The sequence below is a fragment of the Oncorhynchus keta genome, chromosome 11, assembly GCF_023373465.1.
Source record: "Oncorhynchus keta strain PuntledgeMale-10-30-2019 chromosome 11, Oket_V2, whole genome shotgun sequence".
NCBI classification, from domain to species: domain Eukaryota; kingdom Metazoa; phylum Chordata; class Actinopteri; order Salmoniformes; family Salmonidae; genus Oncorhynchus; species Oncorhynchus keta.
In genome coordinates this window covers 51,091,339-51,118,515 of record NC_068431.1, presented here as the reverse complement: position 1 = coordinate 51,118,515, position 27,177 = coordinate 51,091,339, and the positions used below count along the sequence as shown (strand labels likewise).

General features: G+C 44.2%; 1 protein-coding gene across 2 annotated transcripts in view; it reads right to left on the bottom strand.

The window, feature by feature from the left end:
* The window catches only part of LOC118389729 (calcium/calmodulin-dependent protein kinase type II subunit alpha), a 73,116-nt gene that overhangs the window by 27,758 nt on the left and 18,181 nt on the right, over window positions 1–27,177 (bottom strand). For both annotated transcript variants that reach the window (XM_052457435.1, XM_052457434.1), the window contains exons 3-7: window positions 19,138–19,197; window positions 13,382–13,436; window positions 9,754–9,819; window positions 8,526–8,598; window positions 5,937–6,039 (exon numbers count right to left, since the gene is read on the bottom strand). In XM_052457435.1, coding sequence (XP_052313395.1) covers window positions 5,937–6,039; window positions 8,526–8,598; window positions 9,754–9,819; window positions 13,382–13,436; window positions 19,138–19,197 — 357 coding nt within the window. The remainder of the gene's footprint in view (window positions 1–5,936; window positions 6,040–8,525; window positions 8,599–9,753; window positions 9,820–13,381; window positions 13,437–19,137; window positions 19,198–27,177) is intronic.

The window sequence follows — 27,177 nt, the reverse complement described above, 5'->3', positions numbered from 1 at the left end:
GAATCAGTAACATTACTTTTGGATTACTTTCAGTTAATCGGATTACTTTCAGTTACTTTCCCCTCAAGAGGCATTAGAAAAAAGACAAAGGATCCAAAGGAGCCATTATAGGCATTTGTTGTATCATCATAGTGGTCTCTGACTTGTGCTCAGACTTGCTCAGGTGGAACAAACTTTAAACCTACACATTTTTTTCCATCCTGAATTGAATGTCATTGAGAAAACAGAAAGGTTTCATAACGTTTTTTTTTTTTTGCAAAAGTAATCCAATGAGTAATTCTTTTGTTTCTTCAAAAGTATCTGTAATCGGATTACAATATGTTTGCTAGTAACGTAACGGATTACAGTTCATCTAAGTTTTTAATCAAATGTCAATGAACTGATTACATGTCATCACCTAATCCCCAACCCTGATTATCTGACAGCTCCACCAGCAGTATCAAAAATATATCAACCAGCCAGGCATCCCCCAGAGGTTTCAGAAAATCATCCTGATCGAAAGAGATGTACGTCTTTAAAAATGAATTGTGGGTATTGGATAAGTGTCCTCTGGTTCATTAAAAATGAACTGAAAACTAAAAGACATTCCTAGTTCTTAGTTTTAAAACGTATATGGGTCGTTCAACCAAAGGAATTCCTTTAGAAATGTTAAAAGGCTGTTATATTCAGTGAAGTGCCCTTTAATATAGACCAAAAAGGGATTTTGATAAATCTGATTTTGAATGTGAACAAAATACTTGCTAAAGTACCAAAATTCTGCATTTTCTGCATTGTGAAGATCTACTTATATTGTTGCTTTGTCAAAGTCATTTCTGAAGAGTATTATTTCCTTAATGTGATTAGTGACAACACAAATTGTGATTCATTTGAAGTCAACCCTGTTACATGAACTGAACTCTCGTTTTAATATGGTCAAACCATTCCTTTAGAAATTATTTTTTCAAAAGAAACATTGAACATATAATAATCAAAACATGGTGTAAAAGCAGGTGAGCTGGTTCTACTCTTTTTTGGCGGTAAACTGAGTTGTTTGATCATAACACTTCACAAAACTGTTACCCATAGATATACAGGCTCAAAATGTTTTAAAAATGTCATATTTAAAAAAAAAAAGCTTGCATTCAATTGCTCCTCCCTGTTGCACACAACAACCTTCCATTTCCCCTGTCACAAAGGGATTTATGTCTGATTTAGTAAAGATGCACTATGCAGAAATAGCTCCACCATTTCCTGGTTGCTAAAATTCTAATAGTTCACATAATTTCAGTTTATGTGACAAAACAAGCAAGTAAAGTGCAGAGAATCTTTGTACCATCTAAACCGCTGTGAAATATATTTCCCATAACCAAAAATAGAGTATTTTCAGCTGTTTGAAGCTGGTGTACAAAACCAAAAGTAAAAGAGGCAAAAACAAAACTTAAAAACAGGAAGCATAGAAATAGCGCACATAGAACAGATCTACCGCTTCTTAGACTTGCTTTCAATGAGAATGACAGATGTGAATTTGGTCGGGTCACCCAAAAAGTTACATATTTTAGTTCTAAGATGAAATTGTCAACCCTGTTACGTTCAACCCTTGTACCTTATTTGGCACTTAATAGGCACTTACAATAGTCATTGTTTTATTTAACCTCTTGAGATGGGAAACCATGTGTTTTATGAAGTTGAACATGATGATAGAAATGTAATACACCAATGGTTTAACCACTTAAATATGTACCGGCTTAAAACCAACAACGCGTGCGCCTATGCCTTGCATTGGCTTTGTTAACAAACCGTAAGCTCAAGCAGAACACACGACCAAAAATACTGGTAACCTTTCATGTGTGGCGTGACTGTCGGGCTAGCAAGCTACTTGCTAGCATGCCGGCAAAAGCACATTGTATTGTTACTGTAAATCAGTGTAAATTTAACACTGCACTATTTTCTAAAGAACGAAGACATACGACAGCAGGGGCAACTTTTCATTTCGGGTGGACAGGCCGAACAGAAAATCAAGATCAGGTCATGTGCGTGCAGTCCACATTTCAGGCGAAGTTGCTTTGTCAATTGGCGAGAACATTCGATGGGTCTTGCCAGGAAGCTAATCTTGAAGACGCGTGCCGTACCGTCCTTGACAGTGGATCTTACAAGCGGTGAACATAATGTAAGTATCATCGTTTGATCTTTTTTTTTTTTGTCAACGGGGTGGTGCAGGATTATAATAATACATTTAGCCTGCGCTACATACGGCTATATCGGTCGCTAATACAGGACTAGTAAAGGCCCAGTCCATCAACACTTTTGTGATTTTTTTCTTCTTTTTTTGATTTTTCAGGGGGTGCTACAGCACTCCTCTACTTGGATGATCTCCTGAAAAAGGCAAACTATCGGCATATGTCAAATCTCCCATTCCTCCGAACATTTGTTTTGAAAATGCTTTTGCTCAGCAACTCACTGCCTTCCTGAAGACAGACTGGTTTTAGACCCCATCATACTACTGAGACCACACTCGTGAAGGTGTGTGAAAAAATGTATCATATTTCTCCTCTGGCTTCCTGTTTAAGGCCCTAGCTGATTTCAACGTTTATCTGCTAACCTACAAAAGTGTTACATGGACTTGCTCCTACCCATCTCTCCTATTTGGTCCTGCCGTACATATCTACACGTACACGACGGTCACAAGACACAGGCCTGCTTACTCCTACAGTATAATTTCTAAGCAAACCGCTGCAGGCAGGGCTTTCTCCTATAGAGCAACAATTTTATGGAATGGTCTGCCGACCCAATAGAGAGACACAGACTCGGTCCCAACTTTTAAGTCTTTACTGAAGAATCATCCCTTCATCAGGTCCTATGATTGAGTGTCGTCTGGCCCAGGGGTGCGAAGGTGAACGGCAAGGCACTGGAGTGACAAACCCACCCTTGCTGTCTTTGCCTGGCTTTGCGCCCCTCTCTTCACTGGGATTCTCTGCCTCTGACCCTATTACGGGAGCTGTCACTGGCTTGCTAGCGCTCTCCCATGCAGTCCCTAGGAGGCGTGCATCACGTCTAGCCAGGCTTTTATTCCCCCGTTATACTCGACTTGAGTGGGTTGAGTCACTGACGTTATCTTCCTGTCCGGTCTTGCGTCTTCTCAGGCTCTTGTGGTGGCGGAGATCTTCATGGGCTATACTCCGCCTTGTGTCAGGGTAGTAAGTTGGTGGTCTGTTGACATCCCTCTGGTGGTGTGGGGGCTATGCTTTGACAAAGTGGGTGGGGTTATATCCTGCCTGATTGGCCCTGCCCAGGGGTAAAGTCGGATGGGGCCACAGTGTCCCCCGATCCACCCTGTCTCAGTCCTCAGTGTCTATGCTGCAATAGTTTATGTGCCGGGGGGATGGGGTCAGACTGTCCTATCTGGTGCATTTCTCCTGTCTGATCTGGTGTCCTGTGTGATCTTAAGTACGCTCCCTCTAATTTCCCATCTCTCTCTCTCTCTCCCCTCCTGGAAGACTTGGCCCATGCCTCAGGACTACCTGGCTGTCCCCGTCCCTAGTCCACCTGGTCGTGCAGCAAATTTTGTGACTGCCACTGCTCTAGTCGTGCTGCTGATCCAGTTTCTTGCTGTTCTGCCTGAAAGAGAGGCACTGTGAGGACATCCTCAAGCAGACACAGAAAACCATGTGCAACCACTATGCACGGCCCTGTTCTGGACCTAAGGGCACCAATCACAAGGCAGCACCAGTCAGTCAGTTAGGTTAGTTAGAGCAGAGTGATGGAAAATGAGCTGTACCTAACCTATTCCAACAAGACGGTTTTACACAGCAGGCCTCACTACTAACGAGTCTGGATGACGCTGTGGTGACATTTCTACTTCTGGATGACAATTAATAAATTGTAGTCATGGTGCTGCGGAAGTCATCTTTTCTTCCTTGATGGTATTTTTTTTAATGATATGTCCGTTTGTTTTTAGTGGTTGCTATTTCTCCAGAGTAGCTGTTTTTTTTTTAATTGAGGATGTTCGAGGCAAAGAGTTGTTTTGATTGGATTCCACGGGAGTCTTTTCATGATCTATTTCCCTCTGAAGATTGCGACTGGAATTCTTTGTGCTCAGAAAACCCATTCTTCTTCTTTGATGACTCTATGTGACTCCCTATTGTCACGCCCTGGTCTAAGTATTTTGTGTTTTTCTTCATGTATTGGGTCAGGCCAGGGTGTGGCATGGAGTTTTTGTATTGTGGTGTGTTTTGGTGTGTATGTATTTGGGATTGTAGCTAGTGGGGTTATCTAGCAAAGTCTATGGCTGTCTGGAGTGGTTCTCAATCAGAGGCAGGTGCTTATCGTTGTCTCTGATTGGGAACCATATTTAGGCAGCCATATTCTTTGGTTGTATTGTGGGTGATTGTCCTTAGTGTCTTGATGTCCTTATGCTGTGTTAGTTGACACCAGTTTAGGCTGTTTCGGTTTTCATTTCGTTTATTTGTTTTGTAGTGTTTTGTATTGATTCGTGTTACGTTTGTATTATTAAACATGGATCGCAATATACACGCTGCAGTTTGGTCCGACTCTCCTTCACCATTAGAAAACCGTTACAGAATCACCCACCGTAAACGGACCAAGCAGCGTGTCAACAGGCAGGAGCAGCCCAAAGAGGAGCTGCGTATTAAGAATTTCTGGACATGGGAGGAAGATGGGAGAGGGGAGAGGACCCTGGGCTAAACCAGGGGAGTGTAGACGCCCAAAGGTGCAGCAGGAGAAGAGGAAACAGGAGCAGCCCAAAGAGGAGTACAGTATGGACTATACTTCTTGGGAGGAGATAGACAGGTGGGCGGTCGACCCAGGGAGAGTGCCGGAGCCCGCCTGGGATTTGATGGAGCAGTGCGCGGAAGGTTACAGGAGAATGAGGTTGGCGAAGCAAGCACGACGGCGCGGACGGAAGCCCGGGAATCAGCCCCAAAAATTTATTGGGGGGGGGGGCTTACAGGGAGTATGGCAACGCCAGGTAGGAGACCTGCGCAAACTCCCTGTGCTTACCGGGGGGCTAGAGAGACCGGGCAGGCACCGTGTTATGCAGTGGTGCGCACGGTGTCTCCAGTGCGGGTGCATAGCCCGGTGAGGTATATTCCAGCTCCGTGTATCGGCCGGGCTAGATTGAGCGTCGAGCCAAATGCCATGAAGCACCTGGTCCCCAGTGCGTCTCCTTGGGCCGGCTTACATGGCACCAGCCTTGCGCTCGGTGTCTCCGGTTCGCCTACATAGCCCAGTACGGGCTATTCCACCTCGCCGCACTGGCAGGGCGACCGAGAGTATTCAACCAGGTAAGGTTGGGCAGGCTCAGTGCTCAAGAGCTCCAGTGCGCCTGCACGGTCCGGTCTATCCAGTACCACCTCCACACCCCAGCCCTCCGGTAGCAGCTCCCCGCACCAGGCTTCCTGTGCGTGTCCTCGGCCCAGTACCACCAGTACCAGCATCATGCATCAGGCCTACAGTGCGCCTCGCCTCCCCGCCTGTCCGGTGCCAGAGCCCCTCAGCCCAGAGGCGCCAGAGCCCCTCTGCCCAGCGCCGCCAGTCTGCCCAGCGCCGCCAGTCTGCCCAACGCCGCCAGTCTGTCAGGATCAGTTAGATCCACCAGTCAGCCAGGATCCACCAGTGGATCCACTAGTGTCTTGATGTCCTTATGCTGTGTTAGTTGACACCAGTTTAGGCTGTTTCGGTTTTCATTTTGTTTATTTGTTTTGTATTGATTTGTGTTACGATTGTTTTATTAAACATGGATCGCAATATACACGCTGCAGTTTGGTCCGACTCCCCTTCACCATTAGAAAACCGTTACACCTATGCAGTTTCCCTGCTGATTATACATCTTAAATCTTGCATAAGTAGACCTGCTTTAGAAGCCATTCCTTATTTGCATTTCAGTTTATTTATTTTTTTTGTGCGTGTAATTACGACTAATATCAGCCATAAGCCATTACCGAACCAGGCTTGTTGTTCCCCCTCAACCTCGATGGCCAGGCCGAAGTCTGCCAGCTTCACTGCAGCACCCTTGGACTTGGAGGCAAGCAGAAGGTTCTCAGGCTGGGTACAAAGAGAGAATAGCCAATCAGTCAGTGAGAAGAGACAAGAGACCTGAGCACAAGCAGGAATAGGGTGACAGACAGACATGATTCTGGGCCTGATTGAATAGTGTTTAGTTTCTTTTGTGGTTGCGGCATTGCAGAGCTCTGATAATTCCAGCCTCCCACACAGGTGGAGGAATGACACCCCCCCCCCACCCCCACTCTGCTACTGCTATGAGATGTTATCTACCCCCTGATACACACAGACATACACCACACACGCAAACACACACATAAATCCATTTTATCATTCCATCTTCCCTCTGGGGCAGGAGGAGGGTATCTCTTTGTACGGGAATTTGTTAGTGTCTGTTTATAACAGTGTGAGTGCTGAAGCAGTCTGTAAGAAAGATTAAAAATGTACCTTTGAAAGATTGAGCAAGAAGGCTGCGTTTACACAGGCAGCCCAATTGTGATCTTTCTTTCACTAATTGGTCTTCAGATCTGCTCTGAAAAAGATCTGATTCGAAAAGATCTGATGTGATTGGTCAAAAGACCAATTAGTTGAAAGAAGATCCGAATTGGGCTGCCTGTGTAAACGCAATGCACCTTTGAAAGGGTGTGAGGTTATGATAGCGACACTTGGACACGTGTGATTATAAATGGGAACCCATCCTGTGCTTGATCTGTCCTTCATTGACACAACAACAAAGCAGATTCTGTAGCACACACAACGCTGTCTGATATGATGGAGACGGCGTAAGGGTTTGTTGCCGCCTTCTCATGTAAATTAGAAACCCCATTCCTTTACGGGTCCCTCGAGCTGACATTGAGATATGAAGTGCACACGTGCTGTACCTGACAAGTTGACAACACAACAATGGATTGACGGTTGTTGCACTGTAATGAATGCCTATTCTACAATCATCAAACTGTGTGCAGAGGGACATGACTTAGCAGCATGTCCCCTGAATGTTTTGTAAGAACTTTTGATATTCTGTTCACATACGTCTGCTTCTCCTCTTGCTTACTGCCGAATTCCTCTGTCTGTCATGTCAATGTGTTGTGTGAAGGAAGTTGATGGTCGCCATCAGGTCAGCAGTAACATCCAGACTCCGGACAGATGAAACAGACAGAACCAAACGGAGTGGATAGGAAGAGGGTGTGCCCTCAGAGTCACACAACCCCGGCCATGACTTTGAGTTGCAGTCGCCATCTCGGGTGATTGTGGCCTGCAAGCTAAATCCGTCTTAATGGGACATGATGGTGAGAAAATAAGTGTGTATACTGATTGACCGCTACAGCACGTGGTAGTATCAACTAGTTAGTTTTAACTACAAATCAATACGGCGCTAAGTCGTCATGAGAAAATAGCAGTGCAGTTTAAGAATGCAGTTGATACTGTAGAGAGTTATGACACACAGGAGGACGAAGCCATGAGGCGAGGCAGGTAAGGGGGTCTTTAGTAACACCTGACTCACTGTGGGGACCAGAGGAGGTGACAGGTGGATTCCCTAACCAACCACCCATCAAGCCCCAGCTCCACCTGAACTGCCCTGCTATCACATTGTGGTGCTGAATGTCCCCAAGAAAATGTCCCTGAACGGAATAAAATATGACTTGAGGACTGCAGAGGTATTGACAAAGTTATTATCGTCCCATATGCTGCTGACTCAACCGTATGTTTTACGACTAGTTCTCCCTCTTCCTCCTCCTCCTCCTCCTCCTCCCCGTCAGACCTCTTTGTGAGAACAGCGTGGGGGGTGTGATGGCTGGAAACAGATTTGCTAACATCCCATCTCATCCCACGCTCCCTCTCCACTGTAACCACAGTGCAATTATGTCCCGTTTCACAGAGGTGGTCCTCACAGAACCATTCAGCAGGAACACAAAGGTTCTAATCGCAGCCCAAATGGTCTGTTGTCTAAAGCCTGAGCACACATTGACTACATAGATGGGTCCTTAAAGGGTTTAATCGGCTAGTTGCTACATCCATTTTTGGACTTATAAATGAATGACATACATTGATTCTTGAAGAGTGTTACTGGTAAATGCCTCACGTGAGCTTCGTTCAACGGGTCGTACCCCACCAGAACCCAAAATGTAAACAAAGACTGTATAGCTTCAAACACGTGGTTAAAACTATACTTTTGACATCATGGATGGTGACGCCTTGCATCCACAGCTCTGTCAGCTTTCTACTGAAACAGCAGCGAGCAGAACACTTCATTTTCTGCTGATTGTTGCTCTAAGGAGTCTGGACGACTAAAAACGCATGGTTGAAATGTATTCCAATGAATTCAAATAACAAACAAATACATCATCTAAAGATTGTTGGTATACTTTCTTTAAATTCAAAATCCAATGTGACAAACTGAATTTTGAGACACACACACGAATGGCAACATAGTCATCAAAGTGAGTGTATTGCAGTGGATAAACAGTCGGGGACTGTGCCGAATATCGTCTGTGTCTTTTAATTGACTCCTTATTAAAATTCCTTACCTTGAGGTCTCTGTGAACGACTCCCATCTGATGACAATGAAGCACTGCCTCCAGAATCTGCTGAATACAATGGCTATGAAACGAGAGAGAAAACAGAACGACTGAGTGGGCTGGGAGTTCGGCGGCATTAAATTGAGTGCTCTTGAAAATGGGCTTTGCTTCAGCATTAATCCACACATCATTTTGGGGGGAGGAAATGGTCTCTGCACCTACAAAGACACACCGAGGCGTTAGATTTGGCCATTCATTTTCCTAAAGCTGTCGATCAACACAGTAGTATGGGCCAAAGTCTGTCTGATGAATTTCTTCATGTTGGGCTGGTTGTCAGTGGGAGGCTAATTAGCCACTACTCAGCTGTCAATCAAGCGGTGGATTAGCGAGAGCCCGGTCCGCAGAGAGAGAGAGACTGATACACTACGCCCGGAGCGAAACGTGTACATTGATTGGAGGTCACTCCTACACCTCCACAGCCATCTGTTTCCATTTGATTCTATTCATTCACTCATTCATTTGTTTTGTAGCCCTGTCGCTCTGCCACTGTAAAAATCAATGGCCCAGTCAGTTGCTTTCACTGGCTAGGTGAAGTGGGGAAATGCTTTATCCGTGAAGGGGCTTATGCAGGTAAAGCTGTTCAATCCCAAGTGAACACTCCAATAATTACAGGGGAAAAAAGAAAGGCCTCTGACTGACTACATCACAAAAAAGGGTTGTATAGCCTGGGATGAAAAGCGTTAGACAATATACGTCAGGGTTCTATATCTATGCCTTTAGGTCCTCTCGAATCTCTCTGGATTGGGGGTGCGGTGACCTCTGTATAATCCACCTAATTGAATACATTTTACGGCTCAAATTATTACGTTGAAATGTCTACATTGCTATTCTCACGTGTCTGTGTTTTGATGTGGTCCTTCTGTAGCTCAGTTGGTAGAGCATGGCGCTTGTAACGCCAGGGTAGTGGGTTCAATCCCCGGGACCACCCATACGTAGAATGTATGCACACATGACTGTAAGTCGCTTTGGATAAAAGCGTCTGCTAAATGGCATATATTATTATATTATTATATTTGATGTATGCGGTGGGTGGCAGGTAGCCTAGCGTTTAAGAGCGTTGGGCCAGTAACCCGAAAGGTCCCTGGTTTGAATCCCTGATCCGGCTAGGTGAAAAATCGGTCTGTTCCTATGAGCAAGGCACTTAACCCTAGTCGCTCTGTGAGGTGGTTTCACTGACCTGGCGTCGGCCTCGCTGTAGTACTCTCGAGCAACAATGTCTTCAAAGAGCTCCCCGCCTGTCACTCTGAGGAAGAGAGGATTGTGAGGCCGCCGGGTTTCAAGGATGCAGGTGGACTGGAGCATGGAACCAATGTGAGAGAAATACACCCTTCCCTGTACCCTTCATATCAGCCACTGAAACAATGTTGACATGGAACCTAACAGGCACCTCAATGGTACATTTCTGATGTGAGAAAAGGCAAATCATTGACAAAACTCTCTCTGTTGCAACGTATAGACTATGAGAGTGAATCCTTTAAAATATGCATTCTCAGGGCTTAGGGCAACACATACCAGTGTGTAATGTATTGCAATGAGTGCAAGGGCGTGGGTGCTGACATTTCAAAGATCAAAGCAGCCTTCAGTGTGGGAAAGTGTGGGAAAATGGCCTTGTCAATTTGTCAGTATGATGACGTCCATGCTCCCATTTAATAGGTGGGTGTGAGGCCATCCATCTATCAGACAGCCTCCACTAAAAGAGTGGATTCCAGAGCAGAGGACCCTGCCTGTCTTGCTGCTGCATGGGAGAAATGTTGCACTTGGGAGCTGGTTCCTGTGGTGTGGAGTCAGATAAAGTACATTCGGAAAGTATTCGTTGCAGCCTTGATCTAAAATAGATTTTTGTTTTTAAATGTTTCTCATCCGTCTACATACGATGACGAAGCAAAAACAGGTTTTTAGATTTTTTTTTTTGCAAATGTATAAAACAAAAAAACCTGACATTTTACATTTCCATAAGTATTCAGACCTTTTACTCAGTACTTTGGTGCAGCACCTTTGGCAGCGATTACAACGTCGAGTCTTCTTGGGTATGAGGCTACAAGCTTGGCACACCTGTATTTGGGGAGTTTCTCCCATTCTGCCCTGCAGATCCTCTCAAGCTCTGTCAGATTGGATTGGGGAGCGTCGCTGCTATTTTCAGGTCTCTCCAGAGATGTTTGATAAGGTTCAAGTCCGGGCTCCGGCTGGGCCACTCAAGGACATTCAGAGACTTGCCTCAACGCCACTCCTGCGTTGCCTTGGCTGTGTGCCTTGGGTTTTTGTCCTGTTGGAAGATGAACCTTCGCCCAAGTCTGAGGTCCTGAGCGATCTGGAGCAGGTTTTCATCACGAATGTCTCTGTACTTTGCTCTGTTCATCTTTCCCTAGATCCTGACTTGTCTCCCAGTCTCTGCCACTGAAAAACATCCCCACAGCATGATGCTGCCACCACCATACTTCACCATAGGGATGGTGCCAGGTTTCCTCCAGACATGACGCTTGGCATTCAGGCTAAAGAGTTCAATCCTGGTTTCATCAGACCAGATAATCTTGTTTCTCATGGTCTGAGAATCGTTTAGGTTCCTTTTGGCAAACTCCAAGAGGGCTGTCATGTGCCTTTTACTGAGGAGTGGCTTCCGTCTGGCCACTCTACCATAAAGGTCTGATTGGTGGAGTGCTGAGCAGATGGTTGTCCTTCTGGAAGTTTCTCCCATCTCCACAGACGAACACTGGAGCTCTGTCAGAGTGACCATCGGGTTCTTGGTCACCTCTCTGACCAAGGACCTTCTCCCCCGATTGTTCAGTTTGGCTGGGAGGCCATCTATAGGAAGAGTCTTGGTGGTTCCAAACTTCTTCCATGTAAGTATCGATGGAGGCCACTTTGTTCTTGCGAACCTTCAATGCTGCAGAAATGTTTTGGTACTCTTCCCCAGATCTGTGCCTCGACACAATCCTGTCTCGGCGCTCATAGGACAGTTCCTTCGACCTCATGGCTCGGTTTTAGCTCTGACATGCTCTATCAAATGTAGGGCAGGTGTGTGTGTGCCATTCCAAATCATGTCCAATCAATTGAATTGACCACAGGTAGACTCCAATCAGGTTGTAGATGCATCTCAAGGATGATCAATGGAAACAGGATGCACCTGAGCTCAATTTCGAGTCTCATAGCAAAGGATCTGAATACTTATGTAAATAAGGCATTATGATAAAAACCTGTTTTCGCTTTGTCATTATGGGGCATTGAGTGTAGATTGATGAGGAAACATTTTTATTTAATCCATTTTAGAATAAGGCTGTAACGTAACAAAATGTGGCAAAGGTGAATACTGACTACTTTCCGAATGCACTGTATTTGTGGAACCTGTATTTTATGAACCTGCTAGTACAAAGTGATTGGCTCTGACAAAGCAATTTGCTAAAAAACGTGTCAGCTTTAAAGACTATGCAAAGACTATTAAAGACTATCCAAAGACTATTAAAGACTGTCATTTAGTTTGTATTTTCCTAGTCTCTCATTTGTGTCCTTTTGAAACTTTCACTATGTATCTGTGGCTGATCTCACAGAATTAAAGGCTCAATTCAGCCATTTTTATGTCAGTATCAAATCATTTCTGGGTAACACTTAAGTATTTTACTGTGGTCAAATGGTCAAAAAGAAACAAATATAGCTTCTTAGCAAGACCAATTTCTCAAGCAAGAATTTTGATAGGACTGTCTGGGAGTGGACTGAGTCGGGAGGGGCAAACTAAAAACTAGCTGTTATTGGCAGAGAGGTTTGGAACTCTTTCTTATTGGTCTATTAACAAATTCACAGCATGGTGATGCCACCAGGCAGACCAAAACTCCATCCCACCACAACTGGCTGAAATTCAAACAGCTCTTACACTAAAAAGGGCATTATCATAATTTTCACAATTTCACAGTATTATTCCAACCTCATAGTGTGGAAATATATATAAAACACAGGGGGCTGCACTGGGCCTTATAGCAAACGATAGGGCACAATAAGCAAAGAGAATATATTGTATGGAGTTGTGCTCATCCGACTGCTTCTTGACAATACCCTGCTGTTTCAAATCAGTTAAGAATAACTTGCATTGTCATCAAGATCGTCTCATGCAACACTTTGTCCTGCTGCCCACTTTCTCACACTTACAAAGCTGTTTCTCATTCAGAGACATTAACAGGGAAGAGGCAGGTGAAAGAAGACACCTCATAACAGATGCAAGAAGAGTTCTCGAAGTTACAATGGCGTAAGACTTTACCAATGCTACGATGTCCAGTTTATGTAATGAAAAGCATTCAACGCCTCCAGGGGACTGTAATGACTGTTTTGCAGACCGAAATCAACAGTTCTTTGAGAGGCGTTGAAAGGTATTACATAATTTGAGTGTTTAAAATGCATATAATATTGACTTTTATGGAACTATTACGGTGCACTCAAACGGAGTACACTCAGCTTTTTGGCCATAATTAGCAGTTCGATCCAAACCACAGCCTGTACTGTATAGCTTACAAAGGAGCTTATTTGAATTCAGGACCTCTACTTGCATTAATGGTAGATAGTGATTCACTATGGTAGATAGTGATTCACTATGGTAGATAGTGATTCACTATGGTAGATAGTGATTCACTATCTACCATTAATCGTTCCGTCTTATATGGCCTGCTCTGATAAGTGTGTGCAGGAGACACATCAAGACTCACATCAAGCTACCACCCAAACTAGAAAAAAACACTGTGTCATTCATGTCAACCATCCCCACTGTGTGCGTGAAAGCAGACGGAATGATGCAGTCGATAAAGTCACAGCAGTGCATTACTCACAGGTCAAAGATCAGGTAGTGATGCCCCTCCTCTGAGATGCTGTCATGGAGACGCACTGGACGGAGAAAAGAGAGAAAATAAGTCAACCTATGTAGAAATTGAAAGCGCAAATATTTCACACATAGAATGCATAGTCAATAACCTTCAAATGTCTAAATCACACATCTCAATCACCCAGTCCACTGCATATGTCAAATCACACATGTCAATCACCCAGTCCACTGCATATGTCAAATCACACATGTCAATCACCCAGTCCACTGCATATGTCAAATCACACATGTCAATCACCCAGTCCACTGCATATGTCAAATCACACATGTCAATCACCCAGTCCACTGCATATGTCAAATCACACATGTCAATCACCCAGTCCACTGCATATGTCAAATCACACATGTCAATCACCCAGTCTACTGCATATGTCAAATCACAGGTGTCTTACATTCCCCAAAATACACTATATGGCCAAAAGTATGTTGGCACCCCTTCAAATTTGTGGATTCTGCTATTTCAGCAGCACCCATTGCTGACAGGTGTATAAAATCTAGCACACAGCCATGCAAGTAGAATGGCAGTAGAATGGTCTTACTGAAGAGCTCAGTGACTTTCAATGTGGCACCGTCATAGGATGCCACCTTTCCAACAAGTCAGTTCGTCAAAGTTCTGCCCTGCTAGAGCTGGCCCGGTCAACTGTAAGTGCTGTTATTGTTAAGTGGAAACATCTAGGAGCAACAACGGCTCAGCCGCGAAGTGGTAGGCCATACAAGCTCACAGGATGGGATCGTCGAGTGCTGAAGCGCGTAGCGCATAAAAATCGTATGTCCTCGGGTTGCTATACTCACCGAGTTCCAAACGACCTCCGGAAGCAACGTCAGCACAATAACTGTTCGTCGGGAATTTCATGAAATGGGTTTCCATGTCCAAGCAGCCAGACACAAGCCAAAGATCACTATGCGTAATGGCAAACATTGGCTAAAGTGGTATAAAGCTCGCCACTATTGGACTCTGGAGCACTGGAAATGCGTTCTCTGGAGGGATGAATCACGCTTCAGCATCTGGCAGTCAGACGGACGAATCTGGGTTTGCCGGATGCCAGGAGAATGGTACAGTACCTGCCTGAATGCATACTGCCAGCTGCAAAGTTTGGTGGAGGAGGAATAATGGTCTGGGGCTGTTTTTCATGGTACGGGCTAGGCACCATAGTTCCAGTGTAGGGAAATCTTAACGCTATAGCATACAATGACCTTCTAGATGACCCTGTTCTTCCAACTTTGTGGCAACAGTTTGGGGAAGGCCCTTTCCTGTTTCAGCAAGACAATGCCCTGTGCACAAAGCAAAGTCCATATAGAAATGGTTTGTCGAGATCGGTGTGGAAGAAGTTGACCGGCCCGGACAGATCCTTGACCTCAATCCCATCGAACACCCTTGGGATGAATTGGAATGCTGACTGCAAGCCAGGCCTAATCGCCCAACATCAGTGCCAGACATCACTAACGCTCTTGTGGCTGAATGGAAGCAAGTCCCTGCAAGTCCCTAATGCCTTGATTTTGGAACGAGACGTTCGAGGAGCAGGTGTTCACATACCTTTTTTTTGGAGAATATCTAAGTTCTGATTATAGGTCTGACTGAAGTGATGTGGTACATACTGTTCATGAATGACTTTAGTCAAGCTTAGATAGTGCTTCTGGTGTCCTGTTGCTGTCCATATGTTGTCTCCACGATGGAGAGAATCTCTCTCTCGTCTACCCACCAGTACCCACCACACTCCCCCCCCCTCCCCCAGCAGGCAGTGTTGTGCTGCTCTGTGTGCATGTGTGTGGGCGTGTACGCACTGAGAGACAGAGAGAGAGAGAGGGAGAGGACACGCGTGTGCTTGTGTGTGGGTGCCGAGATAGAAAGGGGAACAAAGTGGAAGACTGCAGTTTAGATACCTTCACCTGCCAACACCGGATACATAGCAACAGTCTCACCATTACATAAGCCTGAAACAGCCATCTCAGTTCATTCCGCTCAAAGGCTGCCTGAAAATACTTTGATTTTCATTCGCCACTGTCAACATTGCTAAAAACACCCCCCCCCCCACACTTCCTTTTGCTGGGTTTTGCTTGTAGTTTTTGTCTACACTTAAAGTACGTCTTAATTCCTAAAAAAAAGTGCAGAAATCCTAACAGAGGTGTGGAGAGGGAACGTTTTATGGAAGTAGTGACGTTCTAAATGTCCTCATCGGTTTTGATAGCCTTTGTGACCCTGAACTGCTGTTTGGTTCACAAAGAGGGTTTTGGCAAGAGGAAAAGGCCAATCTGGTGTTACTTACCGGTGGTGGTGCTTTTGGCCTGCCGCTGTCTGCTTTTGGTTCCCTTGGCAGGGCTTTCCATATCAGCAGAGAGAACACTCTTCCCTCTGTTTGGGGATGTGCCTAGGTCGTCCCAAATGGTGTATTTCCTGAGAGCTCTCGATGGGAATCTTTGATGTCAGCCTCTTTAAAAGAAGCTTTCCTTTACCAATCACTTGTCCAGGCTGTTGTTAGGCTATCTGAATATAGATGTGTTTGAGATTACGGTGGCATTTGGGCATGGCATTTTATATATATATTTTTTGACCATTATGATAACATTATGCCACCAGTAGAAGTAGTAACACCAATGAGAAATGTTGGGTACATTTTCTAGAAATCTACGGTCATCAGTCCTTTAAAAAATATTTCACAAAAGTGATATATAATTAATTCTATATTTCAATAGCCCTTGTTTCTATTGATCTATATTATATATTCAATACTTTTGTTAACTGTCTCGCATTCAAAATAACAGAGAGATTTCTCTAAATCCCCCAAAAACATTTCACTACACCTCTACACATCCAGTGGGACAAGCCAATTCGCCTGCCCCCCTGTAGATTCTACAATGCATACAAATAGATGTTTTGCAGTACAACAGACTTACATATGTCTTCGTGTTAACTAACAGTTCAACAAAACAGAAAAGGTATGCTTTGTCATGTTTATTTATTTTATTTTTTTTGTCATTTGAAATTGTTTTTACGTAGCGTCAAAGTCAAGGGACAGCATTTACCACCGCAATTCAAGGGACAGCATTTACCACCGCGATTCAAGGGACAGCATTTACCACCGCAATTCAAGAAGGAATTCCAGCTGAATAGGGACGGGATGGTTGAACTACCTTGTCTCTCCCACAGAGCAATATGACAACACGCTGAGGAAAGCTTTATGACACGCTTGAGAGCCTCTACGCTGATACGCCAATTATCCCTAGCAGAACACAATGCCTTCATTTGTGGCAACATCCTCGTATAGGTAGGGACTGCTGTCAATCCACCAAGCATGATAAGCATGAGCCATTAAGATATCTCCAAACCACTATATGGGTGTCACTGTCGTAATGGGTTTGAGTGGGTCTTCTACAAAATCCATTCCCAGGAATCACACAACTAACAACAACAACAAAAAAACACAGGCCTATTCTATTGAGAACCAAACGTACCAAACCTGGCCCTTAGCCCTTGGCGTGGTGAGCCTGAATTATGAGTATCAGAGCCAATTCATCCAACACGTTGGTTCTCTCCTCTCCTGGATCTATGTGGGCGGACTTTGGCTCTTGGACGAATAACCGCCCCCGGTTTCGGCAGAGGAAGGCCGCCATGTAAAGAATGTGCCGATAAACAAAACGAGTCAATCCGAAGGCTGCAAAGTCAATTGGGAGGTTTTCACTGCTCCTCTGCACCGTCTCAAACAGCATGGTGGACGTAGGAGCACATGAAAAAGGCTGGATGTGGGCCAGTTCTTTAATAGCCTGTGATGGTCGGTTAGGCTCAGGGATAGAGAGCACAGGATGAGGGCAGTGTGTCTCAATGCATCCGGCTGATTCAGAAAAAGGCAGCTAGCTCACGTCAGAGCCTATACTGTACAGAACCCCGGGAACTTGACTACATTATCAGGGGAGAGCTTGACGCTGATGATCTTTATTCTATTGAGCTGCAGTCTGTGCAGGCAAATTTCCCACAAGGGCTATAAAATGCATACACGGCCACAGGGGCAAATCTTCAGCGAGATGACAGCAGATAATGTATTCCTTTCCTCCCAGTCTGTCTGTTTAGGAGCAGTAGGAATTCAGTTTTATGTTGATAGAAGACTGGATGTTTCAGCTTCCCCCTCTCTCCTCTATCCCTGACAGATCACAAAACAGCATACAACCTTATCCGAGGGCATCCACAGGCCACACTCATTGATTCTCTCCCTGACCACTCGGAGGCTGGGTTCAACATACTGTACAGTCAAGTCTCTCTCTCTCTCTCTCTCTCTCTCTCTCTCTCTCTCTCTCTCTCTCTCTCTCTCTCTCTCTCTCTCTCTCTCTCTCTCTCACTCTCACTCTCACTCTCACTCTCACTCTCACTCTCACTCTGTCACACACACACACACACTTCAAACGGTTGAAAACATCTTTAGATTAGTAATGCAGTTATATTTACAATGCGGTAATCTAGCAGACACTCTTCTTCAGAGCAACTTACAATTAATGTATTCATCTTAAAGTAGCTAGACAACCACATATCACAGTCATAGTAAGTACAATTTTACTCAATAAAGTAGCAACAGCAAAATCAGTGCTAGTAGAAAAATATAAGATTATAATAAGATTTTTTTTTTAAAGGTAGGGTTTCAGATGTTTTCGGTGAGATGGGCAGGGAGGCATCAGGAGGAACCCCGTTCCACCATTGGGGTACCAGGACAGAGAAGAGCTAGGACTGGGCTGAGCAGAACAGAGGTGGCAGAACGGAGGGCTCGCTTGGGGTGTAGGGTTGGAGCGTTGCCTGAAGGCAGCACCATGGTCTTGTAGTGGATGCGACCTTCGACTGGAAGCCAGTGGAGTGTGCGGAGGAGCTGGGTTACATGGGAGAACTTGGGAAGGTTGAACACCAGGCGGGCTGCGGCTTTGTAGATAAGTTGCAGGGGTTTGATAGCACAAGCGGGGAGCCCAGCCAACAGAGAGTTGTAATAGTCCAGACGGGAGATGACAATGGCCTGGAATAGGACCTCCGCCGCGTCCTGTTAGAGAAAAGGTTGTACTCCGCAGGAGTGAGTCACTGCTTTGACGTTTGCAGAGAACAACAGGGTGTTGTCCAGGGCTCGTGCCAAGGTTCTTTGCATTCTGGGAGGGGGACACCGGGGAGTCAACTGTGATGGAGAGATCTTGTACAGTCAATCCTGTCCATGGCAGCGAGTGGGATGCATTATTAAGCACTTATGGGTCTGGGAAAAGTAGAAAAGTGCTTCTCAGCCTGTTAATCAGTCAATTACACGTTGTGGTCCTGAGCCGGCACTGACGGTGCCACAGAGTGATGTTCCCCGGCTCTACGCACAGGAACCATAACAGTCAGCTAGCTGTCTGTCTCTCTGGATGGCTGTCGTACTTTCACTGGGCGCATGATTCTGCTCAATGGAGGCAGATTACATCAACGCAATCAAAAGTGAACGATAAGTTTAAAAAGAATTTGCTGGCAAAAGTATATTTTTTAAGTGTCCCAGTCTGCACTACTTCATGTTAGGTAGTGTGAAAGAATGTATATAATGTAACACATTGGAAAACAAATATTGTGGAGTCAGCCAATCAATGAGACAGAATAACCAAAAAAATAATCTGAATGGATCATAGTGCTTCTGAGATACACTGAAAGAGTGGGAATAGGATGAGGAAGCCAGCATGACCTGACTAGCCTATACAAATGAAATAACTCACCGATGTTTGAGTGCTTCAGCAATCGGCAGATCCTGGCCTCTCTGTCCAGCTTCTGGTGATCTGAAATGGGAGGAAAAAAACACAAAACAGGTTCATAATGCAGGATACAGTATGTTTCTTTCCCAGACATGGGCCTTTTGTTAGCTTCCATGTCAAATACAATGTACAGAACTGTGTAATAATTCAACTGTCAGGCCAGAGCTGGTCTGGCTCTGGTGCAGCAGCTCTGTGGCCTGATGATGGACTGTCTATGGAGCTGGTTATCTGCAGATAGATGGCTAAGATGGCACCAATTGTCATTATTCTGTTTCACTTAGTCCTGCATATTGGAGCTCGAAGCCTAAGATTTTCACCGTACACTACAATAACACCTGTAACTCTGTGCATCTGACTATTCAACACTTTGACTCTGAAATCATCCGAGATCTCTAGAATCTGATAATGAATTATGTGGCTGTTGAGAGAGTTGAGGAGTCTAAATGACTTGATGTTACCTTGGATTGTAAAGTGTCATGGTCAAAACATATTGATTAAATGGTTGTAAAGTTCGGGGAGAGGTCTGTCCGTGATAAAGAGATTGCTCTGCTTTTTTTGACACCGCACTCCACAAAGCAAGGCCTGCAGGCTGTAGTTTTATCTAACCCTGATTATTGCCCGGTCACGTGGTCAGATGCGACAAACAAAACGACCTAGAAAAACTGCAGCTGGCCCAGAACAGAGGAGCACCTCTTGCTCTTCACTGTAATCAGAGAGCTAATATGAATACTATGCGTGCCAGTCTCTCTTGGCGAAAAGTAGAAGAGAGACTGACTGCATCACTTCTTCTTTGTATAATATTAATGTGCTGATTATTCCAAATGGTTTGCATAGTCCACTTACACACAGTTTACAAAACAAAGGTGTCCATGTATGCCAATGACTCAAGTTTTATATTAAGTCCACAAGCTAGATGCCTGCAATGTCTCATTGAAGAGAACTTTTCTGGACTCTTTGGACAAAAACCTAATCATGATACGTCACGCCCTCTCTATTTTGGTTACGCCAGGGTGTGATTAGGGTGGGAATTCTATGTTCTTTTTTCTATGTTTTTGTATTTCTTTGTTTTTGGCCGGGTATGGTTCTCAATCAGGGACAGCTGTCTATCGTTGTCTCTGATTGGGAACCATACTTAGGTAGCTCTTGCCCACACGGGTTTTGTGGGTAGTTGTTTTCTGTATTGTTGGTTTCCTTACAGAACTGTTTTGTTTTCCTCTTTGTTATTTTTTGTTCTAGTGTCTCACGCTGCGCTTTTGGTCCAGTCATTCACAGGAAGAGGATCGTTACATGATGAGTGTACAATATTACGTATTGGATCTTTAAAAGATACAGGTACAACTTCACATTTACCCTGCAGTTTACCTATAAAATGGGCTGACGGTGAAGTAGACAAACTTGGAATTCATGTCACAAAAGGTATAAATGAGCTCTCCACAATGAATTTCAATAGAAATAAGACAAGATCCTGCAACCATGGTAAATACCTGTCTATTTATGGAAAAATTGCCCTGATTATCTCCTTAGTCATAACTCAGTTTACTCACTTACTTATGGTGCTGCCTACTCCTGACGATTTGTTTTTCAAATAATATGAGCAAAGAATATTTAGCTTTATCTGGGATGCTAAACCAGACAGAATGAAGTGTGCCTATCTATTTCATGATTTGAGTGGGTTGAGATCATTAAATATAAAAACACTAAACCTCTCTAAAAGCTTCACTTATTCTAAAGTTTTACTTTTTACTTTTCAGAAACGCTCATCCATTGTTTAAAAACGGCCTTTTTGCCTTTGTGCAGATTGCCATGTCTCATTTTCGATTAAATGAAAAATTATACTTTATTCAAAGTTTCTCTCTTTTTCAAACAAGCTTTGCTGAGCTGGCTACTATTTTGAATTTTACCCCCCTGAAAAGAGAACAAATATTATGGCTGAAATGTACTCCAATGTGCTGGTTGCTAAAATACCTGTATTTATGGGAAAGATGTTTGAAAATTGTATTTTGTTTTTAAATGATTGTACATTGGAACAGTAGAGTTATGTCTTTCATGGAGTTATCAGAATTGTATGGGAAGGTCTGCTCAATCCAAGAGTACAACCAATTGATTACAGCATAATCCCCAAAATGGAGGAGGCAGGTGGCAGTGGGAGGAGGTAGGGAACTGGTCTGTCTGCCCAATATAAAGGATCAAAACTGGTGGAGGAATAAAAATAGCATAAATAGGAAAGTATATCAGTTTCATTTGAGGACCAGGATGTTGACAACTGTGCATTAGCTGTAGAAATGTAGAAATCCGAAGAGAGTGGCCAGCAGAGATAGGTGGGAGGTGCTGAGGGTTGGGATGTGGAATTGGAGACAAGTGGGAGTGGAGTTGCTGGGCAGGGGATAGAATGACGGTCAAAGATAAAAGTATTTTTTTGAAATTAAGTCAAAATAAAACATAACAACATGTAAGTTTGAATGACACTAAGGGGCAGCGTTTTTACAGCTAATGCCGGCTTGCCTGAGGCTGATGCCGTGCAGGTGTTTGTACACATGCATTTTACACACACTCTCATTCAAATTCACAACATGTGCACATACACGGACCCACACACAGGTAAATAGTGCCGTGCATGATGCACTCAAACATTTTCAGTTGTCCTTGATGTCTGTGATTTTTGCATTGTTGTTTTCTGTTTTCCGTTGTCTTTCTCTTTTGTTCTCTTTTGCTCATTTTGTTGGTTGTTGGTGCAAAGGGGGGTCTTGGGGGTGGGGAACGGATTTTTTATATTTTTTATAATTATTATGAATTTTAATTTTTCTGAGGCTGTGGGGGGGGGGTTCTCGGATGGTTGAGGGGCAGCTCTTGAGGAACTGTGTGTGTGTGGTGGGGGGCATCTTGGAAGGCTGGCAGTTGGGAGCTTGGGGCTGATGGATCACTGGTTTAGGTCCCCGTTTCTTGACCTTGTGAGGGATCTGTCGACGTGCCATTGAGCAGGGTGTTGACCTTGAGGGATCTGTCGACGTGCCATTGAGCAGGGTGTTGACCTTGTGGGATATCTGTCGACGTGCCATTGAGCAGGGCGTTGACCTTGTGGAAGATCTGTCGATGTGCCATTGAGCAGGGTGTTGACCTTGAGGGATCTGTCGTGTCGACGTGCCATTGAGCAGGGCGTTGACCTTGAGGGATCTGTCGACGTGCCATTGAGCAGGGCGTTGACCTTGTGGGATATCTGTCGACGTGCCATTGAGCAGGGCGTTGACGTTGAGGGATCTGTCGACGTACCATTGAGCAGGGCGTTGACCTTGTGGGATATCTGTCGATGTGCCATTGAGCAGGGTGTTGACCTTGTGGGATATCTGTCGACGTGCCATTGAGCAGGGCGTTGACCTTGTGGGATATCTGTCGATGTGCCATTGAGCAGGGCGTTGACCTTGTGGGATATCTGTCGACGTGCCATTGAGCAGGGCGTTGACCTTGTGGGATATCTGTCGATGTGCCATTGAGCAGGGCGTTGACCTTGTGGGATATCTGTCGATGTGCCATTGAGCAGGGCGTTGACCTTGTGGGATATCTGTCGACGTGCCATTGAGCAGGGCGTTGACCTTGTGGGATATCTGTCGATGTGCCATTGAGCAGGGCGTTGACGTTGAGGGATCTGTCGACGTGCCATTGAGCAGGGCGTTGACCTTGTGGGATATCTGTCGACGTACCATTGAGCAGGGCGTTGACCTTGTGGGATATCTGTCGATGTGCCATTGAGCAGGGCGTTGACCTTGTGGGATATCTGTCGACGTGCCATTGAGCAGGGCGTTGACCTTGTGGGATATCTGTCGATGTGCCATTGAGCAGGGCGTTGACGTTGAGGGATCTGTCGACGTGCCATTGAGCAGGGCGTTGACCTTGTGGGATATCTGTCGATGTGCCATTGAGCAGGGCGTTGACGTTGAGGGATATCTGTCGACGTGCCATTGAGCAGGGCGTTGACCTTGTGGGATATCTGTCGACGTGCCATTGAGCAGGGCGTTGACCTTGTGGGATATCTGTCGACGTGCCATTGAGCAGGGCGTTGACCTTGTGGGATATCTGTCGACGTGCCATTGAGCAGGGCGTTGACCCTGGTTGCTTCTGTGTGTCTCTCTGGATGAGAGTCTGTCAGATGACTAATGTGATGTAGTTGTTGAGCGGCTTCACTGCAAGTACATTGTACGTTTTAAACATTCAATAAAAAAATACAAATTTCAAATGACAATAAAAACTTAAACACAGCTCTGACACACACACTTACCCCACCAGACATTTTCACAGTATCCAGATGGTAAGACATAGAGCCATGATTGCATGGAACTCCAATCTCAGATTGCTCAAGTGAACAGCAAACCTGTTTTTTCTTTAAACAGATGAAGCAACACCTCTAGGCAAAGCAAATGTGTCTAGTTCTGTACTTGAGCTGTTCTTGTCAATGAATGTTCTCTATTATGTCATGTTTCACGTTTTGTGTTGACCCCCAGGAAGAGTAGCTGCTGCTTTGACAACAGCTAATGGGATCCTAATAAAGTACTAAATACTGAATAATACTGTTATAATACCCTTATATTATTATAATACCCTTTTCCCTTTAAGAGATGTTTGAAAAGAAGACCTGAAATGTCCGCATTTTTTTTCAAGTTGGCGTTTTAGCCTGCCTGGCGACGTCACCAGGCGGTTTAAGTTAATAGACGAATAACAAAGAGTTTCAAACCTCTCCATCAATAACATCTGTGTTTCAGGACACATATCCCTCCCGTTAGGCTCCTTCAATGAGGTCCCTCACTTAGACCACATCCGCACAGTCCTAGAAAAGTTCTTGCTTGAGAAATAGCTTTTTGCTAAAAAGCCATTTTTTGTTTATTTTTGACCATTTTAATTGAACGTGATCACAGTAAGGTACTTAATTGTCACCCAGAAATGATTTGAAATGTAGATTTTAAAAACCCGGCTTCAATGGACCATTAATACCAGTATTGATGATATTGCCTTCAGAAAGTTCACACCCCTTGACTGTTTTCACATTTTGTTGTGTTACAGCCTGAATTTAAAATGGATTACATTGAGATTTTGTGTCACTGGCCTACACACAATATCCCATAATATCCAAGTGGAATTATGTTTTTAGACATGTTTACAAATGAATTAAAAATGTAAAACTGAAATGTTTGAGTCAATAAGTATTCAAGCAGTTTTTTGGCAAGACTAAAAAGGAGAAATTGTATTTGCTTAACAAGTGGCATAATAAGATGCGCAATAATAATGTTTAACGTGATTTTTGAATGACTACCTCCTCTCTTCACCCCACACATACTATTATCTGTAAGGTCCTCCAGTCAAGCAGTGCATTTCAAACAGATTCAACCACAAAGACCAGGGAGGTTTTCCAATGCCTCGCAAATGAAGGGCAACAATTGGTAGATGGGTAAAAAAAAAAATCAAAAGCAGACATTGAATATCCCTTCGAGCACGGTGATGTTATTAATAAACGTTGAGCGGTGAATCAATACATCAGCTCGGGGATTTCGCCGTGTTGCCAATGGTGACTTTAAAAAAGTTAGAGTTTAATGGCTGTGACAGCAGAAAACTGAGGATGGATCAACGACATTGTAGTTAGTCCACAATACTAACCTAAATGTGAAAAGAAGAGCCTGCGCAGAATAAAAAAAATATTCCAAAACATGCTTGCTATTTGCAGCATGGCACTCAAGTAAAACTGCAAACAATTTGGCAAAGAAATTACATTTATGTCCTGAATACAAAGCATTACGTTTGAGGCAAATCCAACGCTCTTCATATTTGCAAGCATGGTGATGGCTGTATCGTATCATTTGACCTTTATTTAGCAAGACAAGTCAGATAACAACAAATTCTTATTTACAATGACAGACTACACCGGACAAACCCGGACGATGCTGGGCCAATTGTGCACTACCCTATGGGACTCCAAATCACAGCTGGTTGTGATACAGCCTGGATTTGAACCAGGGTGTCTGTAGTGACACCTCAAGCGCTGAGAGGCTGTGCCTTAGACAGCTGCACCAGTCGGGAGCCCTGGGTATGGGAATGTTTTTCATTGGCGAGGACTGGGGAGTTTTTTAGGATAAAAATAAACGGACTAGAGCTAAGCACAGACAAAACCTGGTTCAGTCAGCTTTCCAACAGACACTGGGAGACAAATTCACCTTTCAGCAGGGCAATAACCTAAAACCAAATATACACTGAATTTGCTTACCAAGACGACGTTGAATGTTCCTGAATGGCCTAGTTACAGTTTGACTTAAATCGGCTTCAAAATCTATGACAAGGCTTAAAAATGGCTGTCTAGCAATGATAGACAACCAACTTAACAGAGCTTGAATCATTTTTAAAAATAATAATGTACAATCCAGGTGTCCAAAGCTCTTGGAGACAAACCCAGAAAGAATCACAGGTGTAATCACTGTCATATGTGATTCTAACATGTATTGAATAATTTCTGAGGCGGACTAGTGAATACTGAGCGTTGGACTAAGTAACCGAAAGGTTGCAAGTTCAAATCCCCGAGCTGACAAGGTACAAATCTGTTGTTCTGCCCCTGAACAGGTAGTTAACCCATTGTTCCTAGGCCGTCATTGAAAATAAGAATTTGTTTTTAACTGACTTGCCTAGTAAAATAAAGGTAAAATAAAAATTAAAAAGGCACTGTAGATGCTGACGGTTAACAGTGCTGGTAATGTATAATGAGGGTGTGGGTGTGAGGGGGTGATGGTGGGCACGGTGCAAAGGAGGAGGTTCGGGAACAGAGAGAGTTCACGTCGCCACGAGCCACTTTGCCCACTAATGAAAGTGAGGGGGAGGGCAGCCAGTGAAATAACAGTGCTGCTTTGCCAAATTAGCGCTACCTTCCTGTGTGACTGCGGAGGGCTTCCTGCGGTATTAATGAGCAATCCAAATTGACAAATGAGGAAGAGGAGGCCCCCTATTCCCTCCTAATTTCTACCCCACTATTTAATAATACAGCCCTTCACTGTCTGCACAATCTGTAGAGCTCAATCGGGGACGGAGAAGGCCTGTATCAGCCCTAAAGTCGTACAAACGGCATTGCCCTCTTCATCAAGTTCAGGATCGCATCGGAGATTGGATAAACCAAGCCTCCTCCATCATCCAGGCTTTTCTTGTGTGAGCGGAAGCTTCACAAAACCCCAAGTGCTGTGTAGCAGCTACATTTATATCATTATAAATGAGTAATGGTTTCAGGGATTACACCATTAGACAGAAGATATGAAACAAATATCACCTCATTCTTTACTTCTATAATATTTGCTGCCGTACCAGCGTTTTATTAAGTGTATGACAATCTCCCCTCCGCACAGCCCTCCCGTACTGTACTGTATCCACTGTAATGTAAAAGCAAAGATATGTTCTAGACTTTGAAAATGGTGTTGCTAAGCAACGCTACAGAATATACCAGAAATAGAAATATAAGACATATGAGTTTGAAAAAAAACTACAGAGGGAAAAGTCACAGCAAACGTAGTTATTATGACCCTGTATAAATCCTCCAACAGGGAGGATGTCAAATAAAACCTTCAACAACACTGAACACAGGTCAACGGCACTATACAAGGAGAGTGTGAGACTACGATGAACCTTACGAAACACTTTCCCAATCATGTATTACCCAACAACAGTCAAACAGCAAATGACATAAGCCGCAGAAAAGGACATGTCCAACACACCATACCAGTGGAACTTTGTACAGTATCATTGGTGTCCACTGTTCAGTGAATGGATTTACAACTTAACATATGTACAGTATTGATTAGCACATCGACGCAGCCAATGGGTGGTCTCCTTTTGCACTCTTGCTGCATGGACTTTAATCTGTAAGGTTCTTATCGAGGCAAACATAGACCTGACCCTGGATGAAGACCTGCACAGTTAGTCTCCATGTAGATGCACACTAAATACACTTTTGGGTTGATTTGACCATAACTAATACACCTTTTGGTT